The sequence below is a fragment of the Barbatula barbatula genome (genome assembly GCF_947034865.1).
Source record: "Barbatula barbatula genome assembly, chromosome: 9".
NCBI classification, from domain to species: Eukaryota; Metazoa; Chordata; class Actinopteri; order Cypriniformes; family Nemacheilidae; genus Barbatula; species Barbatula barbatula.
In genome coordinates, this window is record NC_136772.1 from 22,529,887 (window position 1) to 22,553,636 (window position 23,750).

The 23,750-nt window shown below is 38.6% G+C and overlaps 1 protein-coding gene across 2 annotated transcripts; it reads left to right on the top strand.

The window, feature by feature from the left end:
• The first annotated feature begins 636 nt into the window (after positions 1 to 636).
• On the top strand, positions 637 to 23,529 carry prpf40a (PRP40 pre-mRNA processing factor 40 homolog A). 2 transcript variants are annotated; one of them, XM_079464280.1, is made up of 26 exons: positions 637 to 765; positions 2,434 to 2,559; positions 3,294 to 3,377; positions 5,314 to 5,341; positions 5,420 to 5,442; positions 5,569 to 5,613; positions 6,105 to 6,215; positions 8,452 to 8,572; positions 8,675 to 8,699; positions 9,136 to 9,357; positions 9,722 to 9,827; positions 11,673 to 11,737; positions 11,865 to 12,029; positions 12,257 to 12,365; positions 13,393 to 13,543; positions 13,649 to 13,782; positions 14,680 to 14,794; positions 16,037 to 16,128; positions 16,218 to 16,334; positions 16,595 to 16,732; positions 16,842 to 16,937; positions 17,140 to 17,226; positions 17,309 to 17,402; positions 22,302 to 22,363; positions 22,573 to 22,710; positions 23,005 to 23,529. In XM_079464280.1, the coding sequence occupies exons 1-26, from the start codon at positions 763 to 765 to the stop codon at positions 23,092 to 23,094; spliced, it is 2,547 nt and encodes an 848-aa protein (XP_079320406.1). In that variant the 5' UTR covers positions 637 to 762; the 3' UTR covers positions 23,095 to 23,529. The 2 variants fall into 2 exon arrangements, with proteins under 2 accessions (XP_079320406.1, XP_079320407.1); XM_079464281.1 differs by lacking the exon at positions 637 to 765 and adding an exon at positions 2,211 to 2,329.
• Positions 23,530 to 23,750: the final 221 nt, after the last annotated feature.

Below are 23,750 nucleotides of genomic sequence, written 5' to 3' on the forward strand. Positions count from 1 at the left end.
TCAAACACTGTTTTTTGGGTATCTATGTCTCAAAATGGCGTCTTCCTCACTTGGGCTCGAGAGAATAAATGTTAAACAAGAACAAGTGGCCAATTAAATCAGCATGACGGATGACCGTGGTGCATAGACGACAGGCCGAGTTTCTTGATAACCTGCAGAGAGTTTAGAAATAGCGCAGGTGTCAAGGACAGACTATTGTTTCCTGAGCATCGTGGTGGGCTGCATTGATTTCTTCTCCCTGGCTTGCTAAAGCTTTCCTTAAAATATAGAAATATTCCTGTCCTGACTCTGTTTATGTTTCGATCTATCTTATTTTTGGCTATAATGTTGATCAGTGATATTTTTGTAATAATACTGATAAGTTCATCTTAGTATAGTGCAGAACATCTTTAATTTCTCTGGTAAACATTTCTGTTTTACAATCCTTAAATGTAAAAATATGAAAAATTAAATGTATTTTAAGAATGTAAACGTCACTCATCTCTCACTAAAATGTTTCCATAGATTTGAATTAATTATTACATGACTGTTAAAAAACGTGTATTAATTTAGTAAGGCAAATACATGAGAACGGTTTTGCTAAAAAATCTGCACTCGTCGTCTGCGCATATTTTGAGCACCGCTTTTGGGCTTTTTGACTGCGCGTTTATTGCGTGGTGTTGTTGCGCTTAAATACATCTGCGGTGGTTTGAACCCGGCGCGCAGCAGCCAATCAGAGTGCAGGTTTTTGTCTCAGGCAGGGCTGCTGCATGTTCACTCATCATGGTGAGTCAAACAAATCACACCGTTTGTTGGCATACTTACGGCCCTTACTTACTCTAACATCTATAGATTACACGTATTATCTAGATAAATGTTCTTGTTTGTGTGAAAGGTAGCTGGAGTGAAATAATGACTGTTTCGTGGATAAAATAAACATGGTTAGCATACGAGCTAATATGATGCTAATGCTAAAGCTAACGTGTGTTTGAATGAAGGCTTTAACTTGACTCCGAATGTTTAGTTTAAACGGGTGTGTTTTTCATACTTTGTTAACACACTTTTGCGTTTGACCGACTTTTAAGTGTACCTCGATACTGGAGACGATGAAATTCGAGAATGCTATCATTACTTTGAGTTACACGATAAACTGAGTAACGTTAAGTGTATTTATAATTTACCGATTCCTCTTAACGTTACTGCGAACTTCTCATTGTTTAAATTGTGACCAAACTTTATGAGAAACTCGTAAAATAAGTAGTTGTTTGATTTCTCGAGTCAACGGAAATAGAGGACTTCTGCACATCATTGTTAAGTTATATTATATGTGAATGAACCTATTGGGTATTTAAATAAAGGCAATACAACCTCACGCCAGTTTATCACAGATTGTTCAGTGCTGGGATAAAAAACTATGAATTTAATTTTAGATTGATGTTATTTAACATTTTTGAAATGTTTATTTAAATCAGCAAATCCTTTTGGTAGGTGATGGTTTATAACTGATTTTGCTTTACCCTGTGCAGTAGAAAAATATGATGTTGGTGGTTTACGGTGTTAAAGTTGTATATTTGTCACATGAGGCAAGTGTCTTCCAATGACACCTACAGGGTTGTTGCTAGAAGGAATACAGCGAAAAATCTAGCAATAGCAATAAATTAAATCCGCTGACGCCCACACCTTCCCCAACCCTAAAACTAACATCACAATAACAAGAGAAACTTTTCAGCGTGACAAAAATGATGCTGTATCCATCCTAGTCAAAACCGACCTACAGTGATCAAAGTTGTCTTTACAATTTAAATGGTGGGGATTGACACTATGGCCTGGTTTCCCAAACAAGATTTAAAGGGATACAACGCCCAAAAATGAAAAATTCTGTCGTCGTTTACTCACCTTTGAGTGGTTTCAAATCTGTATACATTTCTTTGTTCTGATAAACACAGAGAATTGGATACACAAGCATTGTAAGTAACTTATAACCGGACAGCTTTTGCCCCCCACTGACTCCCATAGTAGGAAAAATGACTTCGTGTTTTTTTTGTTCTGCTTAACACGAAGGAAGACATTTTGAAAAAAGTAGGAATCTTCAGGAATGTTTTTACAATGAACATTCTCCCTCTCGTCGGAAGATAATGTTGAGACATGCGTTGTCCTATGTCTCAAGAATCACTGTTATACATGCATTAACGTACATTTAAGTTGGTTTCATAAATTCTCATCACACTTTAGATCGGCAATATTCAGCATTCTCATCAGAGCTTTGGTCACTGTATAACAGTCCTCGACCGATGCTAAAAGCACATCCTTTTCCTAGTGTTCCTTCTTCAGGAATCCCCCCACTGTGTTTGTAAGTTGGTGTTGGAAAGTCGTTGCTGTAAAGCCATCTCTCTTTGTGGCAGCGATGTTTCGTTCATATTACTCAATTCTGGAATTTGTTTGTGTTTTCTAAAGATGGGACCACCAGGAATCCCACCTCACTTCCCTCCAATGGGAATGCCGCCCATGGGCCAGAGGCCACCCAGCATGGCCCCTTTGCCTCCTGGAATAATGCCTCCCATGATGCCCCCAATGGGACAGGTAAGATCCCAGTCAACAGGACACATAGACTTCACATAGACCAGTTTTACTGCACCTATTCATTGTTGTTTTTTTGTTGCACAAATTGCTTCTATTGCTTTTCCCTACTTTGTAAGTCGGTTTGGTTAAAAACGCCTGCTAAATGTAAATGTATTTAGTAACATATTTTTTTCTTATAAAAGGAGGATTATGAAATTGCATCACTCATTTAAGAAAAAGCAGTATGTACAGATTTTCTGTAAGGCAGTATGTTGTGGCCGATGTAAGACTTATACAACTATAAGTTGTAACTTATTCGTCTGTCAACCGATTAATCGTGATTAATCACATCCAGAATAAAAGTTTGTGTTTACGTTAAGTTATCTGTGCACTGTGCATATTTATCGTTATTCATTTTGTATTTATAAACGCATACATATTTAGTAAATATTTACATGTATTTATTTGTATTAAGCAATCATTTAAATAATGTATAAATTATATACCTACATGTGTATGTTTTTATAAATACAAAATTAGTATGCACAGTACACAGACAGACATGTATTATTCAGTTTGTATTTATAAAAACATACACATCCACGCATGCATATATTTAAGAAAAATATAAACATTTATATATAATTTAAATAAAAACTGTGCCTTCACACCCCTCGGCTCATAGCATGTATAAATGCAACACGGAGGGGGGAAATGAGCAGTTCATATGCATCTTTATGAAACTCTTTTCTTAGATGCCTGCCATGATGCCACCAATGATACCAGGAATGATGATGCCCCCCCGTATGCCAGCTGCATCTGTACAACCTACAGGGCCGGTATGCCTGCCTGTATATCACTTTCCATTCCAACAGTTCTTTTCAAATATAGATGCTCACACACTGTCAGCAGTGGCAGAGTAAGTGTAATGAACGCACTGCAAAGTGAGAAAATGCACCAAATTAGAATTAACACCATTTTTATCATCACACTTATCCATGTGTCATGAGCGATAGTAGCAGACCAGAATTGCCTGATCTCCTTGAATTTATTTCAGGGAACGATATGCCTCTTTCCAAACTTTATCACATTTTACATTAGGTTTTGCAGCTGTACATTTTTAGCGTGCTGAACATTATGGGTCTTAAAGAAATGGTTCCCTCAAATATGACAATTCTCGATCATTAACTCGTAATCCCTGAGAGTTATGAGTTGATTTCTTTAGCAAAAAAAAGTTTGTTAGAATGTTGTGTATTTTCTGATCAATATGACACAAATTCATGAGATTATTGCGGTACGTTCAAATATGGTCACATCAATATGGTCACTTTGACTCTTATTAGTTATAGCTTGTCACATCCTAAAACATGCATATGACTATTCATGAGAACAAGTCAATTTAGTCATTTTACATTTTTAGTCATTAAGCAATGAAATCTAGAAATTTCGTGTATGCAAGTCAAGAAATGAATTTAGCTCTCCATTTAATAAAATATGACATATTTTTAGGCTGATTAATTCGTTTTGAGTATTTTTTATTAATAAAACGAGTAGAAAACGTGTTAAATGTGGCACATCATTTAATAACAATTAATTTTGCAAACCAGTTTAAAAAGCCTGTTGAGACTTGCTTTGCGGACTGTGGCACGATGAATGAGCTTTAAGAGAAACAGGGTGTGCACGTTTGTAAAGTTTTTAACGGTTTAGGAGACGTACTCTTTTACTAGACGTGCAGAGTGGAGCTAAGTGTATAAGCATTTAGCTAAAGGCTGCGTGTGCTTCTCCATTACCTAAAGCAGAACCAATAAAGGCGGAGCTTTTCAATGCTCCGGTCTTTCATGATTTAGCCCTGGGGCTTGTTTAATACCGGGTTTTGATACCCATCCATATGTTAAACTGCGACCTTGCGATAATAAGAGCCAGCTTCAAATTAGTCTGTGATGACAAATCTAGTCAAACAATGACCTGAAGAATCGAGCTCAAGCTTATGCTTTGAAAACCCTAAGTAGTTACAAAATTGTACTTCCTGTCATTACCATCATCGCAAAAGTTATATTCAAGGAAGGAATATGTGCTTGTAGTAGGTTTTCAAAGTAAAGAAGCACCTCTGTCCAGACGTAGCATCAACCGCAATGTCTCCAAATCTATGACAGATTTATTTTACCAGTGACTAACAAATCTGAAAGCCGTCCATCATTTTGATGGATTATAATAAGGGTACTTTTTATCTCCCAGTTTTGTCATTTCCCTTCACAAGAGTGTGACCGTAGGCTACAACCCATGGACATATAAACAACAACTTCTGCCTCTGTTTGGTGTCATTGTGTATGTTGTCATCTTATTATTCACATAGGAGTATGTTAAAGAACAGCATACAGTGTGCTCTTATTATAGGCACACACACACCTGCTCTGTCAGTGCTCATTCGGATCTGCTTTCATCTTAGTAACTATATTTAACATTATACAGCCTGTTGTTTGTTAACCATATTAAATATTGATAGCATCAGAAGTAATTCGTTTCAGCTTTGAACTGTAGATGAAATCATCAGGTGACGCTACAGGATCTGTCAATCAAACCCCCTCAGGAAATAATTTCTTCCTGTAATTTGAGAGCAGGCAACTGCTAATAACGTTAACTCTGATATTTTTAGATCTATATATGGACTAATTTAATCGAAATATAAAGAACTTGGGCTTGAAGTTTGATGTTATGTTAAAGATGTTCAGTGCTTTAAGATCTTTTTGTATGAAACACCCTTTCTGTTTGTTGCAGCCCGGTGTGAGTCCAGTGGAATCTGCAGGTGAGAAATAAATGATGTGAAGTTATATTGGGAATGAGGATTATTGTTTCCAAGTATAACCTGTGTTTTCTTTTTCAGCTCCAGCTGCTCCTGGAACTACAGTAAGAACAAATGACCATTATATGTTGTTATGTGGATGTTCTCAGTAATGTTTAAATCACAATATGTATCATTTAGGTTGATTTGATTTTTTTTTTAAATAATAATATTACTTGGTTTTCTCCCAGAGCACCACCTCAACTGAGTCTTCATCCGATGAACAGCCAAAAAAGGTAAGTTTCAGTTGTTTTTAAAATCAGATTTCACTCTTAAAAATATATATTTAAATACAATATATTAAGGCATAATCTTCATAATATTATAGTTATATCATTAATATAAAGTGTATAAAGGTATTAGTTGGTTTCTCAACCATAACTTCAGCGATGGATGTGCAGCTGAACTTTAAAGTGGATGTTAACAGTCAGTTTACCTCGAGTTTATCTAGCGGAGTAACCACTAGTCTGTCACATTAACTATTAACTTTCAGTAGCGTTTCACAATTAAGCTTTGATTCTAATTTTAAGTAAGATATCCGACACATGAAAGTCTTAACCAACTTTCACAAATAGTTTATATGTATTTGCTACGTCACAAGAAAGCTTTAATCAAATATCATGTCAAGGGGATGAAAGATCTAATGAAGATTATATGTTGTAGATTTTTGTTCCTATTTATTGGTTCTGTTTAACCTAACTGGTGATTTACAAAATGTGTCCTGCAGAAGTCAGTGTGGACCGAGCACAAATCATTGGATGGAAAAACATATTACTACAACACAGAGACCAAACAGTCCTCCTGGGAGAAACCCGATGAGCTCAAATCACCTGCAGAGGTAATGAGATGTCAGCAATGCTATATAACTCGCACACTCCTATCATTACATCTGCCAACAACTGTTCACCGCCAATTCAGTAAGGAGGTCATGCGCTAGATCAGGGCTAGTCAACTGGTGGCCCGCGGGCCAAATGCTCCCCGCCAATCATGTTTACCTGGTCCGCCTTCACATTTCAAATAAGTGGAGAGACTGTAAGAGCGGTGTGCATTAAGAAATGCATGTCCTGAGACGCCACATCTTTGAACTGCAAAACGCTGCTGCATTTAACACAAAAGTAATATTCATAACAATACTGATTTCTTATAAAGCCATTTGATCGGTCTGTCCAGAAAAACAGCCACGGGCAATCAGATCTCCAGTCCCTCCAGAACTCGCACTATAAAGGATCTGCCCTTTCAATGCACGGGGCACATGAGTGCGATTGGAATTCACCCGAAGATGCGATAATAGCTTTCCGTTTTTTGCACAGATCAACTGATTCGTTTTATAAGACGCCAGCTTAACGTTGCAAGGGGCAGGGAGTACTTTTGTGCTGAATGTATTAGCGTTGTATTAGACTTTTATTACTTCAACCAAATATATTCACAAATATCTTCTTGAAAAATCAATGCTACCCACATCTTGGATGGACTGGGGTTGATTGAGTAAATTTACAGCAATTGTATCCTTGGGTAAACTAATGGATTAAGGGATATAAAATGAAATTAAAAAGACTATATCCCTTTTAATGAAATATCATAAAAAGGCACATGCAATATCTGACTGCATGTTTAAGTATATGATCTAAAAGTAACAGCAACAAAAATAGTAAAAAAATGAACAAAATGCAATAAATAAAAGAAATACAAAATAACAGAAGAAATTAGGATATGGTAAAAAAACTGCCAGCATCCTATTTATACTTTTAGAATCTGGGCCTGAAGGAAAAGTAGTTGAACACCCCTGTGCTAGATGATGGCCATAGTTTTAACACACACCCAAACCTACTCGACTCTGTGTAGTGTGTTAAACCTTTAACATCCAAAGATCATTAAAAGAACACACCGGGACCCTAATGACACATTGTCTCAAATGAACCGCGCCTGGGCACGTTTGACCCCTAAAGCCTGATTCCATTGATTAGTGTGAGTGCTCGCAACCACGCTCAGACACGGTTCACCGGTTCACTTACTGTGCCCTAGCATTGACAACCACGCTCTTCTGCTCTGAGAGCAACCAGGCTAAATGTGAGTACACCCATAGTCTCAGTTTTCTGAGAGTTTATTATAGTTTTACTATCAAATGTAGTGTATAAAACAAACCAGACATTTTAATGAAACTAAAATGTGACACTGGACAACAAGCCCATTCATGAGTTGCACGGCTATATTTGTGACAATAGCCAAAAATACATTGTATGTGTCAAAATTATACATTTTTCTTCTTTGGTGCCAAAACTCATTAGGATATTAAGTAAAGATCATGTTCCATGAAGATATTTGGTGATCTTCCTACCGTGAATACATCAAAACTTTATTTTTGTGAGTGGATGCAGCCAAATCATAAACTATGTCCTGAATCACATTGACAAATATCGCTTGCTGCTGCCCGCTCTTTGAGAATTGCCCACTTAAGTTTGGTATCTATGTAAAGCTTTGAATTTCTGCTTTCGGGATCATCGACTCTCCACAACATCATTACATTGGTAAGCCCATAGAGAGCGTTAAAACCAACCGGTTTCTTCTCAGCAACCCTCAGAATCCAAATGTTTAAACAGTTGTATCTCAGCCAAACATGGTCCTAACCTAACAAACCTCACATCATTGGAGAAATGTCGCTGGTTTTGTGGTCCAGCGTCACAGATGTTCATTTATTAAAAACTGCATTGCCGTGTCAAAAAGTTTGTCATTTCATTCTACGTTTAAGTTTAGAATGTCTTGAATAAATTAACTGATCTCTTTTGTTCAGATCATGAGAATATAGCTTTTATGTATTTGATACTAGCGTGTTACTTTACGTTGTTACGTATAATGTTACTTACTAGTTGCTTTATGTGTGTTTAATGTTACTTTTTCCATTTGTTTATTGGTGTTAATACTTTGCAGGTCGCACATGCGCGAGTTCTTGTAAAAAATGCTTGCGCTGTCTCAAAAACCGGTGGCACTGCATTTGTTTATTTTATATAGTGATAATATCTTGATTCATTCTAACGTATGTCAATTCAAACAAATTTTAAAATGGCTTTTTTTTGCAGCAAATGCTGTCCAAGTGCCCTTGGAAGGAGTATAAATCTGACACAGGAAAGCCCTACTATTACAACTCACTGACCAAAGAGTCCCGCTGGACTAAACCCAAAGAACTGGAGGATCTAGAAGGTCTGTACACACGAAATTCCAAAATGTAAAATAAAATAGCAATGTTAAACTAATACATTTAAAAGAATGTATATTCATCTGTTTTCTTTCATTTTTCTTTAGCGATGATAAAAGCAGAGGAGAATGGGTAAGTGTTGTTTTTCATTTGAACATTAAGTTCTAATTCATAATGTAGCAGCATCGCTTCAGGTGAATTGACCTTGTAATATGCAGTTTGTGGGATAATATCAACATATTTTTCAATGAAGAAATCCATGGTTCATTTTCCAAGGAGAGGAACACAATAGTATTACCCGTGGGGTGATCTGCACCACTCACGTGTTAACAATCTTATAAAATAATTTGCTGAACTGAACTGATGCTTTGCTGATGCGGACTGATATGACGTTGTCAGGAACCACGTTCACGTAACGTAAAAGGAAGCATGGCAGACTCAAATTTGTCTCTCATTTAGGGCACGATGCACTTACATACTTCATAACGGAGTCACATTGGAAAAAGGTGGTGTTGTTTAATAGAAAAAGTTCAGTCGTGATGGTTTTGTGTGCATGTGTGTGTTAAAGGACCGCTGACGTTGTGGCTCCTGGCACCACACCTGCTGTCACGTCTCAGAGCGAGTCTTCTGTTGCCATGGCTGCGGCTGCGGTTGCTGAGACGGAGGCTACCATGACGACAAGCACCACAGAGGAGCAACCATCTCACGTGCCTGCGCAGGCTGCTGAAGTCAGCAGTGATGTCACTGTGAACTCCACTGAGGAAACGCCCAGCGTAGAGACACAACCCAGGTAATGGAACATGTACAACACATCAGTGCAAGAAAACAACATACCTTACAAACAACCTTACCTGCCCTCTTCTGTTAAGTCCCACGTGCGTCTGAATCAAATGAACCATTCTCTCATGCATGCCACACAGTTCGGAAGCTGACGTGAATATACACGTGGAGGACGGCGTGTCTTTAAAGGCAAATAATGGAAATAGGGCCTGTTTATTTTAAAGGACATTTTATACCTATGACTCAAAGCTAAATGTAAGCTAGTAAACGTGCCAACATTAAGCCCGCTAAGCTTGTTCGCATGTTAACTGTATACCTGCTAAGGCCGATCATAACACATGATTTCTATTTGAACATATTTTCTGTTTCTATAGTAATGACGTATCTAAGGAGGAGAGGCCTGAGCTGGTAAAGAAAGTGTACAAGTGGAACACAAAAGAGGAGGCAAAGCAGGCCTTTAAAGAGCTCCTGAAAGAAAAGGTAAATAAATGTTTTGCTCTTGCCTGCATTGACGGAGGGAGGTGTTGGTATTCCAGCAGGCTCTTTCTAAATTTAGTGTTTTAATTTGGCACAAAGTGCTCCTGCGAGAGCTGCTGTGGCTGTTTAATTGGTGTGCGCGTGTGATTAGACCGAAGTGAGTGCAACAGACGACGGTGGAATCGCACGCTTCACAAAATCCAGACAGCGTTTCACACGTTGGTGTTGTCCACACGCTTCCGTCTTTCTCCACAGCGCTTTATATGACTCCTTTCACAGACTTTTCCATTTGTGCCACTCAAAATAATCCTGTTAAATGTGCTGAGGATCTACAGAACTGCAATATTATATACATAGCTGTGTGTTCAGAGGTGTTGAAAGACCTTACATAATGAAGCGTTATGCTTTTGTTACCTTTGAATGAGCTATTTCTATCCACACCAAGGGTCCCCTTGCCTGGATTTCACCATGTTGTTTCTACGGTAGCCTTACAGGGACAAACTGCTCAACAGCACGCTTTTCGTAAACACATTATCTCCTTCCGCTAAGAAGCAAAAACATGACGATATCTTAGTTCTGTTTTAGCCACCGCAGTGCATCGAAACGGAGGGGTTTGTTGAACCTCACCACTAGAGGCCGCTACATTACATACACTGGACCTTTAAATGGAAAATTCACATTTGTGATGGTGTAGATCACAGAAAAACAAAGATTTGCTTTGACGTAGAAACAACTCAGAATGTTTTGTTATTTAAATACTAAGTTATAAACTATAACAAGTGGTAAACTTGCTATATGAGGAAGCAGGTTTAAGAATTTGTACATTTCTGGCAGGTTTTATGTCTATAATATAGCTGATATTTTATAGCTAATGTCTACGAACATTCACTATTAACAAAGGCGCATTGGCGCAATTAAATACTTGTCAAGTCATTGTTTGACACGGAAAGTATTTTAGTTTAGTGGTTTCACAGTCGCTAACTTAGATTTTGGTTACTTACGTTGTAACAGTTAAGACTCTTCATAGTTGTTCAATACAGAAATGTGTGTACCCTTTTTGTTGCATAGCAAGATTCTGTTCCCTGTTCTGTTGATTTCTTGTTTTCCTTCAACAATTTATTAATAACTTAGGAATAGGAATTTATCAGAGTCCGCTTCTCCCATGGTGACCACTTGAAAACAATGTCATATGAATATCTTCATGATTTTTAGTTTCCATCTGATAACAGTTCACGAAGAAGTGACTAGCGGGATGCTAACATTGATATTCCTCATTTTTAATAGCAAATGTATTTTCAGGGTTAGGCTTAGTCATACATTACAAAAATGTCTTTGTTCCGATGAACACAGAGAAAGATATTTGGAAGAATGTTAGTCATCTTCAGTTCCTGGACATCATTCACTACTATAGTAGGAAGAATTAAATGGTAGTCAAGGTGCCCGAGGACTCATTGTTTTCCTAAATTCTTTAAGATATCTCATTATGTGTTCAACAGAACATAAAAAACAATATCTTTTTTTCCTTCTATGGTAGTGGATGATGTCCCAGAACTGAAAATTGCTAACAGTCTTCCAAATATCTTTGGTTTATTTTTGGATGAACTAGCCCTTTAAGGCCTTGATAAATTATGGCTGTTTTTTGGGCTGGTTGGGTAACCACAATTCCATAATGGGTCAATCACTTATAATAAAATGACTTGAGGGATAATTCTGTGGACAACTAGCAGAGATGAGCAGTCGAGGCTGTTTTGTACACGCTTTCCTCTTTTGCTGGCAGATAAAGCTTTTCCAGTCCCGTTTTCCAGAAGCTTCCAGATGCTAAGTGTCATTGTCTTTCTGTCACTGTAGGGGGTTTCCTCTAATGCATCATGGGAGCAGGCGATGAAGCTCATAATAAACGACCCACGTTACAGGTATTTATAACACTGCCGAGCAATATTGAGATTTAAACACATATAAATCCTGCAGTTAAACCTGTCCATGTCATGCTTCACCTCACCAATCCACATTTACCTTCTGTGTGTGTGTGTGTGTGTCCAGTGCTCTGCCCAAGCTGAGTGAAAAGAAACAGGCATTCAATGCTTATAAAGTCCAAACAGAGAAAGAGGAGAAAGAAGAAGCCAGAATCAAATACAAAGAGTCTAAAGAGACCTTCCAACGCTTTCTTGAGAACCACGAGAAGATGACCTCAACCACTAGATACAAGTGAGTGAACACAAAGAATTTCCAAAAATAAAGAAATAAAAGTGACTCACTAGACTCATAAAAAACAACAGTGATGCATTATATTCGTGTTAAATAAAGTTCAAGTTTACTAATCTTCTGTGACACCACTGCCCCCTTCTAACTGATTTGTGAATTGCGGCAGGGTTTGCATCGATGAAATCGTGTTTTAAGCAGAGGATGTGAAAGTGAATTTGTGTCCTCAACAGAAAAGCGGAGCAGATGTTTAGTGATCAGGAGGTGTGGTCATGTGTCCCAGAGAGAGACAGGCTGGAGATCTATGAAGATGTGCTTTTTTATCTGGCCAAGAAAGAGAAGGTATGACTCCTGATGTGTCCACTGTTTTTCGTCTTGAGATCTAAACATTTATTTTATGAAGTGTAAATACTGGATTTGAGTCATGTGACTATTTGTTTTTTTGCACAAATTTACGTAAAAGAAATTCAGATTTTGAATCCAGCAAAAATCCATGTTTTAAATAAAACATACACAGTAGAAAATATATGACAACTAGGGCTGTTCATTTTTTCCAATGAACGCGTTAAAATATTTAACGCAATAAACGCAGCATCCCTTTATTTAGTCATCCATGTCTAGCGTTACATTTTATAATCGTGCTTTCAAACCGCACTTAAATGGTTCAAATGCCTTTACATGAATGAAACACTGTTTTGACGCATTCAGTATAGATAGACAGCTTCTAGCTGGGATGCGTTACAACGCAATGCGACAGCGGACCAGTTTCATGTATATAGTCACAGGCTAAAGGCTGCGTCAGTGAATCTCTGACAGACAGCGCACCAGTATTAAGTTCTCTTTCGTGCTTGAATGCACAAAACCACACACGATTATGTCTAGCATTTTTGTAAGGAACGATTTCAACGTGTTGAAAATCCTAAATGAAAGTGTGTTGAAAATGGAGATGGTGTCGGATCGGCGTAGAGCGACAGCTCAAGGGGCCACATTCTTAAAAACCCTGCTGTGACTCCTGTTATTAATGTTAATCTAAGAACAGAAGATAAGAGGAAATGAATGTGTTTTGTATCTTGTAGTTTGCATTAAAGACTGTGAAGCGTATGAGAACTTCTATCATGTCTAACAGATAGGAAATGTACAGAAATGGAGACATCAGTTTGCAGTACTCGTATCAGAATGTTCGCTTTCATTCATCATTTCAAAATGATGCTGTTAAAGAAATCTGTCGTTTTGACATTCATTTTGAGATTAAATGTGACATTTTTAGAAGGTAAAACATGAATATTATGTGCGATTAATCGAGATTGTTTTATTCGATTGACGGCACTAATAAAAACGGTATCATATGACTCAATGTTTTTTGTTTCAGGAACAAGCTAAGCAGCTGAGGAAAAGGAACTGGGAGGCACTTAAAAACATTTTAGACAACATGGCAAACGTCACATACAGAACCACCTGGTCTGAGGCTCAACAGTATCTGCTGGACAACCCCACTTTTGCTGAAGATGAGGAACTACAAAGTACAAACACGCGCACACACACTGCCATGCCCTGATGATCATGCTTTTAACCCATATAATATGAGTGAGAACGCTTTTATCTTCCTCTCTTTGTGTGTGTGTTAGACATGGATAAGGAAGATGCCCTGATCTGTTTTGAGGAACACATCCGTGCTCTTGAGAAAGAGGAGGAAGATGAGAAACAGAAAACTCTGCTGCGAGAGAGACGCAGACAACGCAAGAACAGAGAATCCTTCCAGGTGACTGACACACTTGTGACTTTGTTCTGTTTTTCCACTGTCACGTGTACGTCCATGATATCCTAAGCTCTTAGATCGATTCATTGGAATTTGATGCTGGGATAAGCGGCCAGTGTTTGTGTTACTGAATCTCGGCTTTAAAATCACTCATTTTTATGTTTGGAAAACTGCTTCTAATAGAGTTGGTGTTATCTTATGAATTAAATAAAAAAAGTTTTGATAATTTCCCTCATGTTAACTTGCAACGTTTCCATTTATATGGATTCTATTAGAATCGGTAATGATTTCAATTTGATTTAATATTGATTAGTTACTAACATTTCAATGAAAATGTTAGATTTGCAAGACAGAATTCATATTTGTATTCGTACAGGCAAAATGCGTATTATTGTAAAAACATTGTAAATGTGCAACCGTGAAATGTATTTCCAACTAGAAGACTGAAAACAGTTTTCCAAATGTCAAAACAAGCCCACGTAAAGCCTTTGTGTGAACCTTCCACTACGTTTTTTCTTTAAGTTAATCGAGAAAAGGACGAGACCGAATTGCAGATAATATTCACGTCCTCTCAAGCACACAAAATAAGAATTGATTCAAGGATTTTCAAATCAGAGAATCAATATACTTTACCCAGCCATAGTCCAGTGGTCAAGCTTGACTATCATGCTGAAATCAAGCTTTGGGGCGCTGTGTATTTCTGATCTTTAATATGAGTTTTTCCAAACATTTTGTTTTTTCAGAACATTTGTGTGTAACTAGCTACTTTTCACGCTGGTTTCAATGCTTTATTGTTCTTTATTAGAGAAACAAAACATAAAACGTAGGATTTGGGTCGTAAAAAGAAAATAGGACACCGATGTGAACTAGAATTGCATTTGATGTTATATTTGTGTTCAGAAATTTCTGGATGAGCTTCATGATCACGGGCAGCTGCACTCCATGTCTGCCTGGATGGAGATGTACCCGACCGTCAGTGCTGATATCCGCTTCAACAACATGTTGGGCCAACCAGGTCACACACTTTTCTCTCTCTCACACACACACACACACACACACACACACACACACTCACAGGATTTATAATACATGTAAAATGGTCTTTTTTCGAAGCATTTTACTAGTACTGTCTGTGATCTCTGCGTCCCTTGTACCATCAGCAATTATAAAACAAGTTTAGCTTTAAATTCTGATAGAACGAGGGGTTAGGATTTGAACACCTACAGCACGTTGACATGAATGATCCTATGCGGTCTTGTTGAAAAGAGGTTTGCTTTTTTTCCCACTCGCATACTAAATCTTACTGTAGGCGATTACACAACGTTTGTAAATAAGCCGATAGGATTTTACTCCTGTGTGATGGAGGCAACAAACACGATTAGCGCAAATATCATTTCTTAAACGCTGAGTATTATGAACCGTTGCTTGGGTGAGAGCGCCCTCTATCGCATTCCTTCTCAATTTGGCCTACACAATTTTTAAGAGATGTATATTTTGTTCAGTGGCATTTTTTTATGACATCTATTCAATTTTATTTTATTTATATAGCGCTTTTCAAAACATTTTCAGTGTTGCAAAGCAGCTTTACATGCATCATAATAAAAATCTTCTCAGGATAACAAATGTTTACATGCGGATCAATAATGCTAAATGTAGATAAAAAGGCTATGGTTCATAAAATAGCACCAATCCGGTTGATAGGTTGGAGACATATAGCAAACATTAAACAGACTGACGGATACACATGCTTTAATATTGCTGCGTTTTGTCTACTGGCCCGTGTCCATTTACCTGCTCAGCCTGTCTTAAAATAAGCACATGTCTGCTGCCCTTCATGCGGCGCGTCTTTGTCTGGACAGAAACAGCGTGCGCTGAGCAGTAAGGGTTGAAATGAAACGCGTTTGGTTCAGGATAAAGATATTAGAAGCAAAAAGATAAATTTCATAAATGTTCCCGAGATGCGATTCTATGTTATGTAGATGCACGGCTAAATTTAAACAACTGAAATATTAGGTTATAGGGCTATGTCTCTCGATGCAGATGGAACGAAGCAAAGGTCCGGGCAATTGAGGATGACCGCTGTAAATGATTAAATCAAAGTATATTTAACTTGGGTCACATCCGGCGAGTGAAGTGAAATAATATATTGTCTTAGGCAATGGTGACTCTAGCTTCCGTGTGTCCATAGAGGGTTGAGACCAATAGCTGTGTTACACATCGAAGAATGGATGAAAACAATAACACTGTTTTCCCTCAGGCTCCACCCCTTTGGATTTATTCAAATTTTACGTGGAAGATCTGAAAGCCCGTTACCACGATGAGAAGAGAATTATCAAAGACATCCTGAAGGTGAGCGGATCAGCGTGTTAGCATCAGTGTTTATGAGGTCTGTGCTGAAGCGCTTGAAAAAGCATGCTTGTGTTTCTGTGTGTGTGCAGGATAAAGGCTTTCTGGTGGAGATCAACACAGGCTTCGAGGATTTCGGCTCAGTGATCAGCTCTGATAAACGTGCCACCACGCTGGATGCAGGAAACATCAAACTGGCCTTCAACAGCGTAAGCAAGACATAGCTGCCCTGAATGTGTCGTTTGTACCGGATCTCTTCTCTTCCGGGTTTTAGAAGCGTCACAGCCGTTCCAACATGTTTCACAACATTGTGCTTCCTTGCATGAAACCCTGTATGGACCTAACGTCCACTCCCATGCGACGACCAAAAAGTCATACTTCTAATTTGAATGCAAGAGATGAATTTGAAAAGGTACCTCTTTATGTTTACCCCTTTTTATTTGTGTGTGTGTGTGTGTGTGTGAGAAAGTTGCTAGAGAAAGCAGAAGCCCGGGAGAGGGAGAGAGAGAAAGAGGAGGCACGGAAGATGAAGAGGAAGGAAGCGGCATTTAAGAGCATGCTGAAACAGGCCACGCCCCCTCTGGAGCCAGAAGCCGCATGGGAGGGAGTACGTCACACTAGGACACAAAATATCATCAATTATCAGAAAAACAATGTCCGTTTGACCAGGTCTTAATTCTTGTGTTAATACATCGTTCTTTCTGGATGTGTGACAGGTAAGAGAGCGGTTCCTGAAAGAGCCTGCGTTTGAGGATATCACGCTGGAGTCAGAGAGGAAGAGGATATTCAAAGACTTCATGCATGTTCTAGAGGTGTGACATTATTGTAGCTTATCTATGGCAATACTAATGTTGAGTTTCTGTAATATAAATACAATTAAAGCACAGTTCTACGTTCATTTTGAATGGCTGACAGGTTGTGATTTATTAACTACGAAGTGAACTGTTCATCATTGAGATAAAATACTAGTCCCTTGGTTAAGAAGATTTTAAAACGACTTGTCCTCTTTCACAGCACGAGTGTCAACATCATCACTCTAAAACTAAAAAACACTCAAAGAAATCCAAGAAACACCACAGAAAACGCTCAAGATCCCGTTCGGTGAGTGCAGCCTCACGTTCACTTTCTGTGCATTACACACCTACAAAGCACTAACCCGTGTCCTCTGTGTGTATCGCTGTAGGGTTCGGAGTCTGAGGAGGAAGATTACCACTCCAAGAAGAAGAAACGTTCAACATCTAAATCTCCATCTGAGCACTCATCCTCTGGAGAATCTGGTTCGTGTTGTTTTAAATCACTCCTCCGTATGGTGTTTATTATTACTACCACTATTAATAATAAACAAGTGACATGCAATTAATAAAGTCAATTATAAATTAAAGCTGCAAGCAGCATTTAGCGGGTTTCGAGGTTTAAGGCAGTCAAAAGCAGTCGTGCATTCATGAACAGGTTAGGGGTCACACCTCAACACACGCATGAAGGATCAAAGTCCAACACACACACACACGCACAGAAAAATGACAGGTATGAACTCATAAAAACTATGCATGCTTACAGAAACATGCACGTATACTACAAGAATGTTATTTTTCTGACTGTCAAATCATTTGGACAATTCGTTTAATGAGTATCCGATTTTCTGTGTTGTTGGCCTTTAAATTGAAGAGAAGGTGCTTTCAAACTCAAGAAGTCTGAAGTTCCTGGGCCGAGACGTATGTTTTCAAAGCGTATCAGATCCTGTAGATGTATAACCGTTGCATATTTACAGTATTTAGTGCCATTGTTCATGTTATAGAGCCACCTAGTGTCCAATCACCTTGTTATTTTTACAGTGAGCTCAGAGCGATGGTCTACACATATGTGTAAAGCCCCGTGAAGCTATCTCAAATCCTTCTCTAACAACGTCCGTTTAAGTGTCATAGGCTCCGCTCAGTTCCGTTTTTGCCCCCCCTACCGTGTATGAATATAAATTTCAACGTTTTTTCAATGATTATTTACATTCACACTCCACAGAAGTCATCTGCATTGGTTTGGTTCCAATCGGTTGAAAAACCAAGGACAAGTTTGTGAAAGTAGGTTTTTGACATTATCAGCGATAACTCACGAACCGTTTGATCGACAGAAATGGTTTAAGAGGCAAAGTTGTTCAGAATGAGAAGAGATATCATATGATGTAAATAGTTTGGGTATATGTCAAATGTCACGTGATACACAATTGTTTAAGTAATGAAATACGCGTCAATTTAACCATTTCTACTGGTCTAGCGCCACCTAGTGTCCAAACGCCACCTTCTTTTGTTTGTAACCTCGGAGTGATGGTCTACAAATATGTTCCAAGCCCCATGATGATGTGTTAATCCGTTCTGGATTTATGGCCATTTTAATGTGATAGGCTCCGCCCAGTTGAGTTTTTGGCCCCCCCTACCGTGTATGAATACAAATTTCAACTTATTTTCAATGATTATTTACAGTCACACTCCAAAGAAGTCATCTGCATTGGTTTGGTCCTGATCGGTTGAAAAACCAGGGACTAGTTCGCGAAAGTAGATTTTTGACATCATCAGCGATAACTCACGAACCGTTCAATCGACAGAAGCGTGTCCAGAGGCAAAGTTGTTCAGAATGAGAAGAGCTATAATATGATGTAAATAGTTTGAGTATATGTCAAATGTCACGTGATACAAAATTGTTTATGCACTGTAAAAACGTTACTTCGCCCCCCGGTGGCCGAATGAGTTCATATTTCTTACAGACCTCCAGGACCATGAGTCGAACAAGCCCAGCGAGTGTCGTTTCGATCAGCCCCCGTTAACCCTGTGTAATGAGTGCTCAAAATTCATTGGCTGATAGCGGCCATGTTTTTTGAGAAACGCCAAAGTCCTTTTATACAGTCACGGTGCATGACACAAAGACACACCATACCAAATAATAAGTCGATCGGGCAAACGGTTACGTAGTTATAGCCCTTTTCGAGTTCTTTGCTATTATAGCGCCACCTAATGGCCAAACACCGAGTCTTTTTTATTGTGACCCCGGACTGAGGGTCTACACATAGGGTCCAAGCCCCGTGAAGATAGCTCAAACCGTTCACGAGTTATGGTCATTTTAGTGAAATAGGCTACTTCCGGTTCGGACGTTTTGATGCCCCCCACCGACCCTGAATCGAAATTTCTACTTTTTTTCAATGAATATTTACATTCACACTCCACAGAATTCATCAGCGTTGGTTTGGTTCCGATCGGGCAAAAATCCAGGGACTAGTTCATTTTTTTTTTTTTTTATAAAATGCAAATTAGCGGGGAAATTTGCATACCGGAAATGAAATCGGAGATAGCCATCTTTTAAGTTTGGAGCCAAGGATTCCAATGACACCAAACACTTTGTGGTGCGACATTCGGTTTACGAGCTTTGAGGCCAAACGCATTTGCCATCGCTATAGCGCCACCTATGGGCCGATTTGGCTGGTTCATTGTATCTGAGTAACCTGCACAGATACAACCAATTGACAAAGTCTCGAGTTTCTACGACTTACGGTTTGGGCTGGGCGACGCGTTTTAAGGCGGAAAAATAATAAAGAAGAACAAGCAGCAATTATCGGGTTTCGAGAGGTTCAGGTTAGTAAATGTCGACGGGCTTCAGGGATGGCAAACTAACATGTCCACAATCGACAATACAACCCCACACCCAGAAAAATGAGTCAGATGGTCAGCATTGGCTCATACAGACCGAGGCATGAGCACACACACATGCACATATAGGACATACATTACATTTTCTTATATCAAGTCATTCAGATAATTCAGTAGCGAGACTCACGTTATCAGGATAAATTAGTCAAATCCATTTCAGAAATGGCCCTAACACACATCCTCAATGAATGATAGGCCTTTAGACCCAGAATTTTGACTTAGGTGATCAGTAACGGTCTATGCAGACTACTCATGCTTACAAAGACATGTATGAAAAGCCCATTAGAATGAATATTTCACGTTTTGGACTTTTATGAAGGCATGCCTCTTCCGATGAGCATCAGATGTTGCATGCTTGTTTTGAGTCATAATATGTATAATACTACTTAATTGCAAGTCAGTTGGATTATTTATTAAGGAGTAGCGACCTTTAACGTACATTTTCAGGTTAATATAATAAAGGACCCTGTAATGGTCACACAACAAAAAAAACTCAACATGTTTTTGATAATTATTGACCTAAAGAGTCCAGAGAATTGTACTATGGTGGAAATGTTTAAATTGCTTGAAAATCAAACAACTAGTTTGCAAAAGTAAGTTTTTAACATCATCAGCAATAACTCCTGAACCGTTTGATTGACATCAATAGATCAAGAGGCAAATTTGTTCAGAATGAGAAGAGCTATCATATGATATCAATAATTTGTGTGTATGTTAAATGTCACGTGATACACAATTGTTTAACTGATGAAATACACGTCAATTTAGCCATTTCTACTGGTCTAGCGCCACCTAGTGTCCAAACGCCACCTTATTTTGTAGGTGACCTCGGAGTGATGGTCTACACATATGTACCAAGCCCCATGATGATGTGTTAATCCGTTCTGGATTTATGGCCATTTTAATGTGATAGGCTCCGCCCAGTTCAGTTTTTGGCATTTCCTACCGTGTATGAAAACAAAGTTCAACTTTTTTTCAATGATTATTTACATTCACACTCCACAGAAGTCATCTGCATTGGTTTGGTTCCGATCGTTTTAAAAACCAAGGACTAGTTCGCGAAAGTAGATTTTTGACATCGTCAGCGATAACTCACGAACCGTTTGATTGACAGAAGCGTGTCAGGAGACAAAGTTGTTCAGAATGAGAAGAGCTATCATATGATGTAAATAGTTTGAGTATATGTCAAATGTCACGTGATACACAATTGTTTATGCACTCTAAAACCGTTACTTCGCCCCCTGGTGGCCGAATGAGTTCATATTTCTTACAGACCTTCAGGACCACGAGTCGAACAAGCCCAGCGAGTGTCGTTTTGATCGGCCCCTGTTAACCCTGTGTAATGAGTGCTCAAAATTCATTGGCCGATAGCGGCCATGTTTTTTGAGAAACGTCAAAGTCCTTTTATACAGTCACGGTGCATGACACAAAGACACACCATACCAAATAATAAGTCGATCGGGCAAACGGTTGCGTAGTTAGAGCCTTTTTCGACTTCTTTGCTATTATAGCGCCACCTAGTGGCCAAACACCGAGTCTTTTTTATTATGACCCCGGACTGAGGGTCCTCACATATGGTCTAAGCCCCGTGAAGATAGCTCAAACCGTTCTCTAGGTATAGCCATTTTAGCGAAATAGGCAACTTTCGGTTCGGATGTTTTGATGCCCCCTAGCGACCCTGAATCGAATTTTCAACTTTCTTTTATGATTATTTATATTCACACTCCACAGAATTCATCAGCGTTGGTTTGGTTCCGATCGGGCAAAAATCCAGGGACTAGTTCATTTTTTTTTTTTTTTATAAAATGCAAATTTGCGGAAAAATTTGCATACCGGAAATGAAATCGGAGATAGCCATTTTTTAAGTTGTAAGCCAATTATTACAATGATATAAAACACTTGGGTGTGCGTCAAACATTTTAGGAGTTAAGGATGCAAACGCGCTCAGCATCGCTGTAGCGCCCCCTATAGACCGACATGGCTGGCTCCGAGTATCTGAGTAGCGTGCAAGACTACTACCATCCGACAAAGTCTCGAGTTTCTACGACTTACGGTTTGGGCAACGCGTTTTATGGCGGAATAATAATAAGAAGAAGAATAAAAATCCTTACAAATACAATAGGTTTTCAGCACTTCGTGCTCGAAACCCTAATAATAAAAATCCTTACAAATACAATAGGTTTTCAGCCCTTCGGGCTCGAAACCCTAATAATAAAAAACACACTTATGAAGCGTGATAAATAAAGGGTGAAGAATTGAATGAATAAAGTCCCATTTTATTTCTTGACAAGAGAATAAAGAAAAACGTACAATTCTAAGGAAATGTCAATGCATTTATCACACAATATTCTGTGGACATTGACTTGGCCAAAATGAAATAAGGCATTTGTTGCATTAGAGCATCTTGCATCAATATCTTGTTTTCAGTGAAAAAGCTTTCAAAAAGCAGTCGATCGATTACAGATGACTGATGATTTCTTTTTACAGAGAGAAGTTACAAGAAGTCCAAGAAGCACAAGAAGAAAGGAAAGAAAAGACGACACAAATCAGTGAGTACAAATCCATTAAGGTGCTTCTGCTTTACTGTAGTGTAGTAGATGTGCAGGAACCAAATCGAAGAACATTGCTAACTGTTTGGTTATGTGGGAGATTTGTCCGGAGATATATGTAAAACGGAGCTCTCTTAGGATCTGCATTGTTGATATCGAATCTAAAATGCAGTCTCTTGAGCGTACTAAGCCATCTCATCATCCTGCAGGGCTCTCCAGAGTCCGACGGAGAAAAAGAGCGGAAGGGACGGGAAAAAGAGAAGGATAAAGAAAACGACAAGTCCAGAGGAAAGACCCGTGGAGAATCCAAACAGAAATCTCCCAAAAGAAAGAGCGCAAAAGAGGAGGTGAGACATGCTGACCTTAGGATAGTGAACTACTGTAATGACCTCTAAATATTATTCTTCGTTTCTTTTTACGAATAGAAGAATTCAAATCATTATTTTATCACGCCCGTACTATCCAGGGGACATATTTTTCTCAATGATGGCACATGTGAGGATTCGCTTCTAACACGTATCCTCTGCAGTGCAGTGCTAGTTATTTGTTTATTTCGTTTCTTGTCCGTTTGTTTTGCCAGCAGCTTTAACAAATAGGCGATACTATATAATCAGCTGATCAGATGTGTGTGTCTCTCTCAGGGAGGATGGGATACGTCTGGCAGTGAACTAAGTGAAGGAGAGCTGGAGAAGAGGAGACGCACTCTATTAGAGCAGCTGGACGCACCATAATCAATCGGTGTCCTACTGTCCATCATTTTCTCGCGTGTGTTCCTGTACTGTGTATTTCATCCCTTTAGAATGTGCCGACCGCATATTGACGAGGATCTGAGTGGTGGATTTTGGGCTCTGTTTTCGAGGCAGTATTGTCTGAACATCGGCTGCATTTTTGTAAGATTATTTTCAGAGGTTGCAAGTATTACTTTGCCTTTAACCGCAGAATCTTTTTTAGGTAGTTGTACATTGAATGCTAGTTTCTTGAACATTCGCTGAAAAAATAAACAGGCCTTCAGAGAAACACCTGTTATCATTCAACTTCAAGTTCATTTTTGTGGAAGCATTTACAGAAAACAATGCGGTTTTTTTTTGCCAATGTTACTAGTACAGAGAAGTCTGGAGTTGTTTTAAACTTTGATTTTGACCAATAAACCTAAAATTTGATTTTAATTTTTGTTTAATTGACCTTTTATCAACTGCAGGTTATGGAACTCGCAACTCGACTCGTTTACTTAAACAATAAAATGCTTTTTTATAGACTGAACCTGTCACCTCTGGCTTAACCGTTTTTTAAGGGCTGTCATTGTGATATTATGATTAGATCTTTAAATCCATATATTCGATTCTACATTAAGGAAAAACAGGATTTGTAAAGATGGACCTATGCTGGA

Coding starts and splice junctions, on each gene's coding strand:
- prpf40a (XM_079464280.1), top strand. Junction 9,358..9,721: donor AGCGTAGAGACACAACCCAG/GTAATGGAACAT, acceptor CTGTTTCTATAG/TAATGACGTATCTAAGGAGG. Junction 9,828..11,672: donor AAGAGCTCCTGAAAGAAAAG/GTAAATAAATGT, acceptor CTGTCACTGTAG/GGGGTTTCCTCTAATGCATC.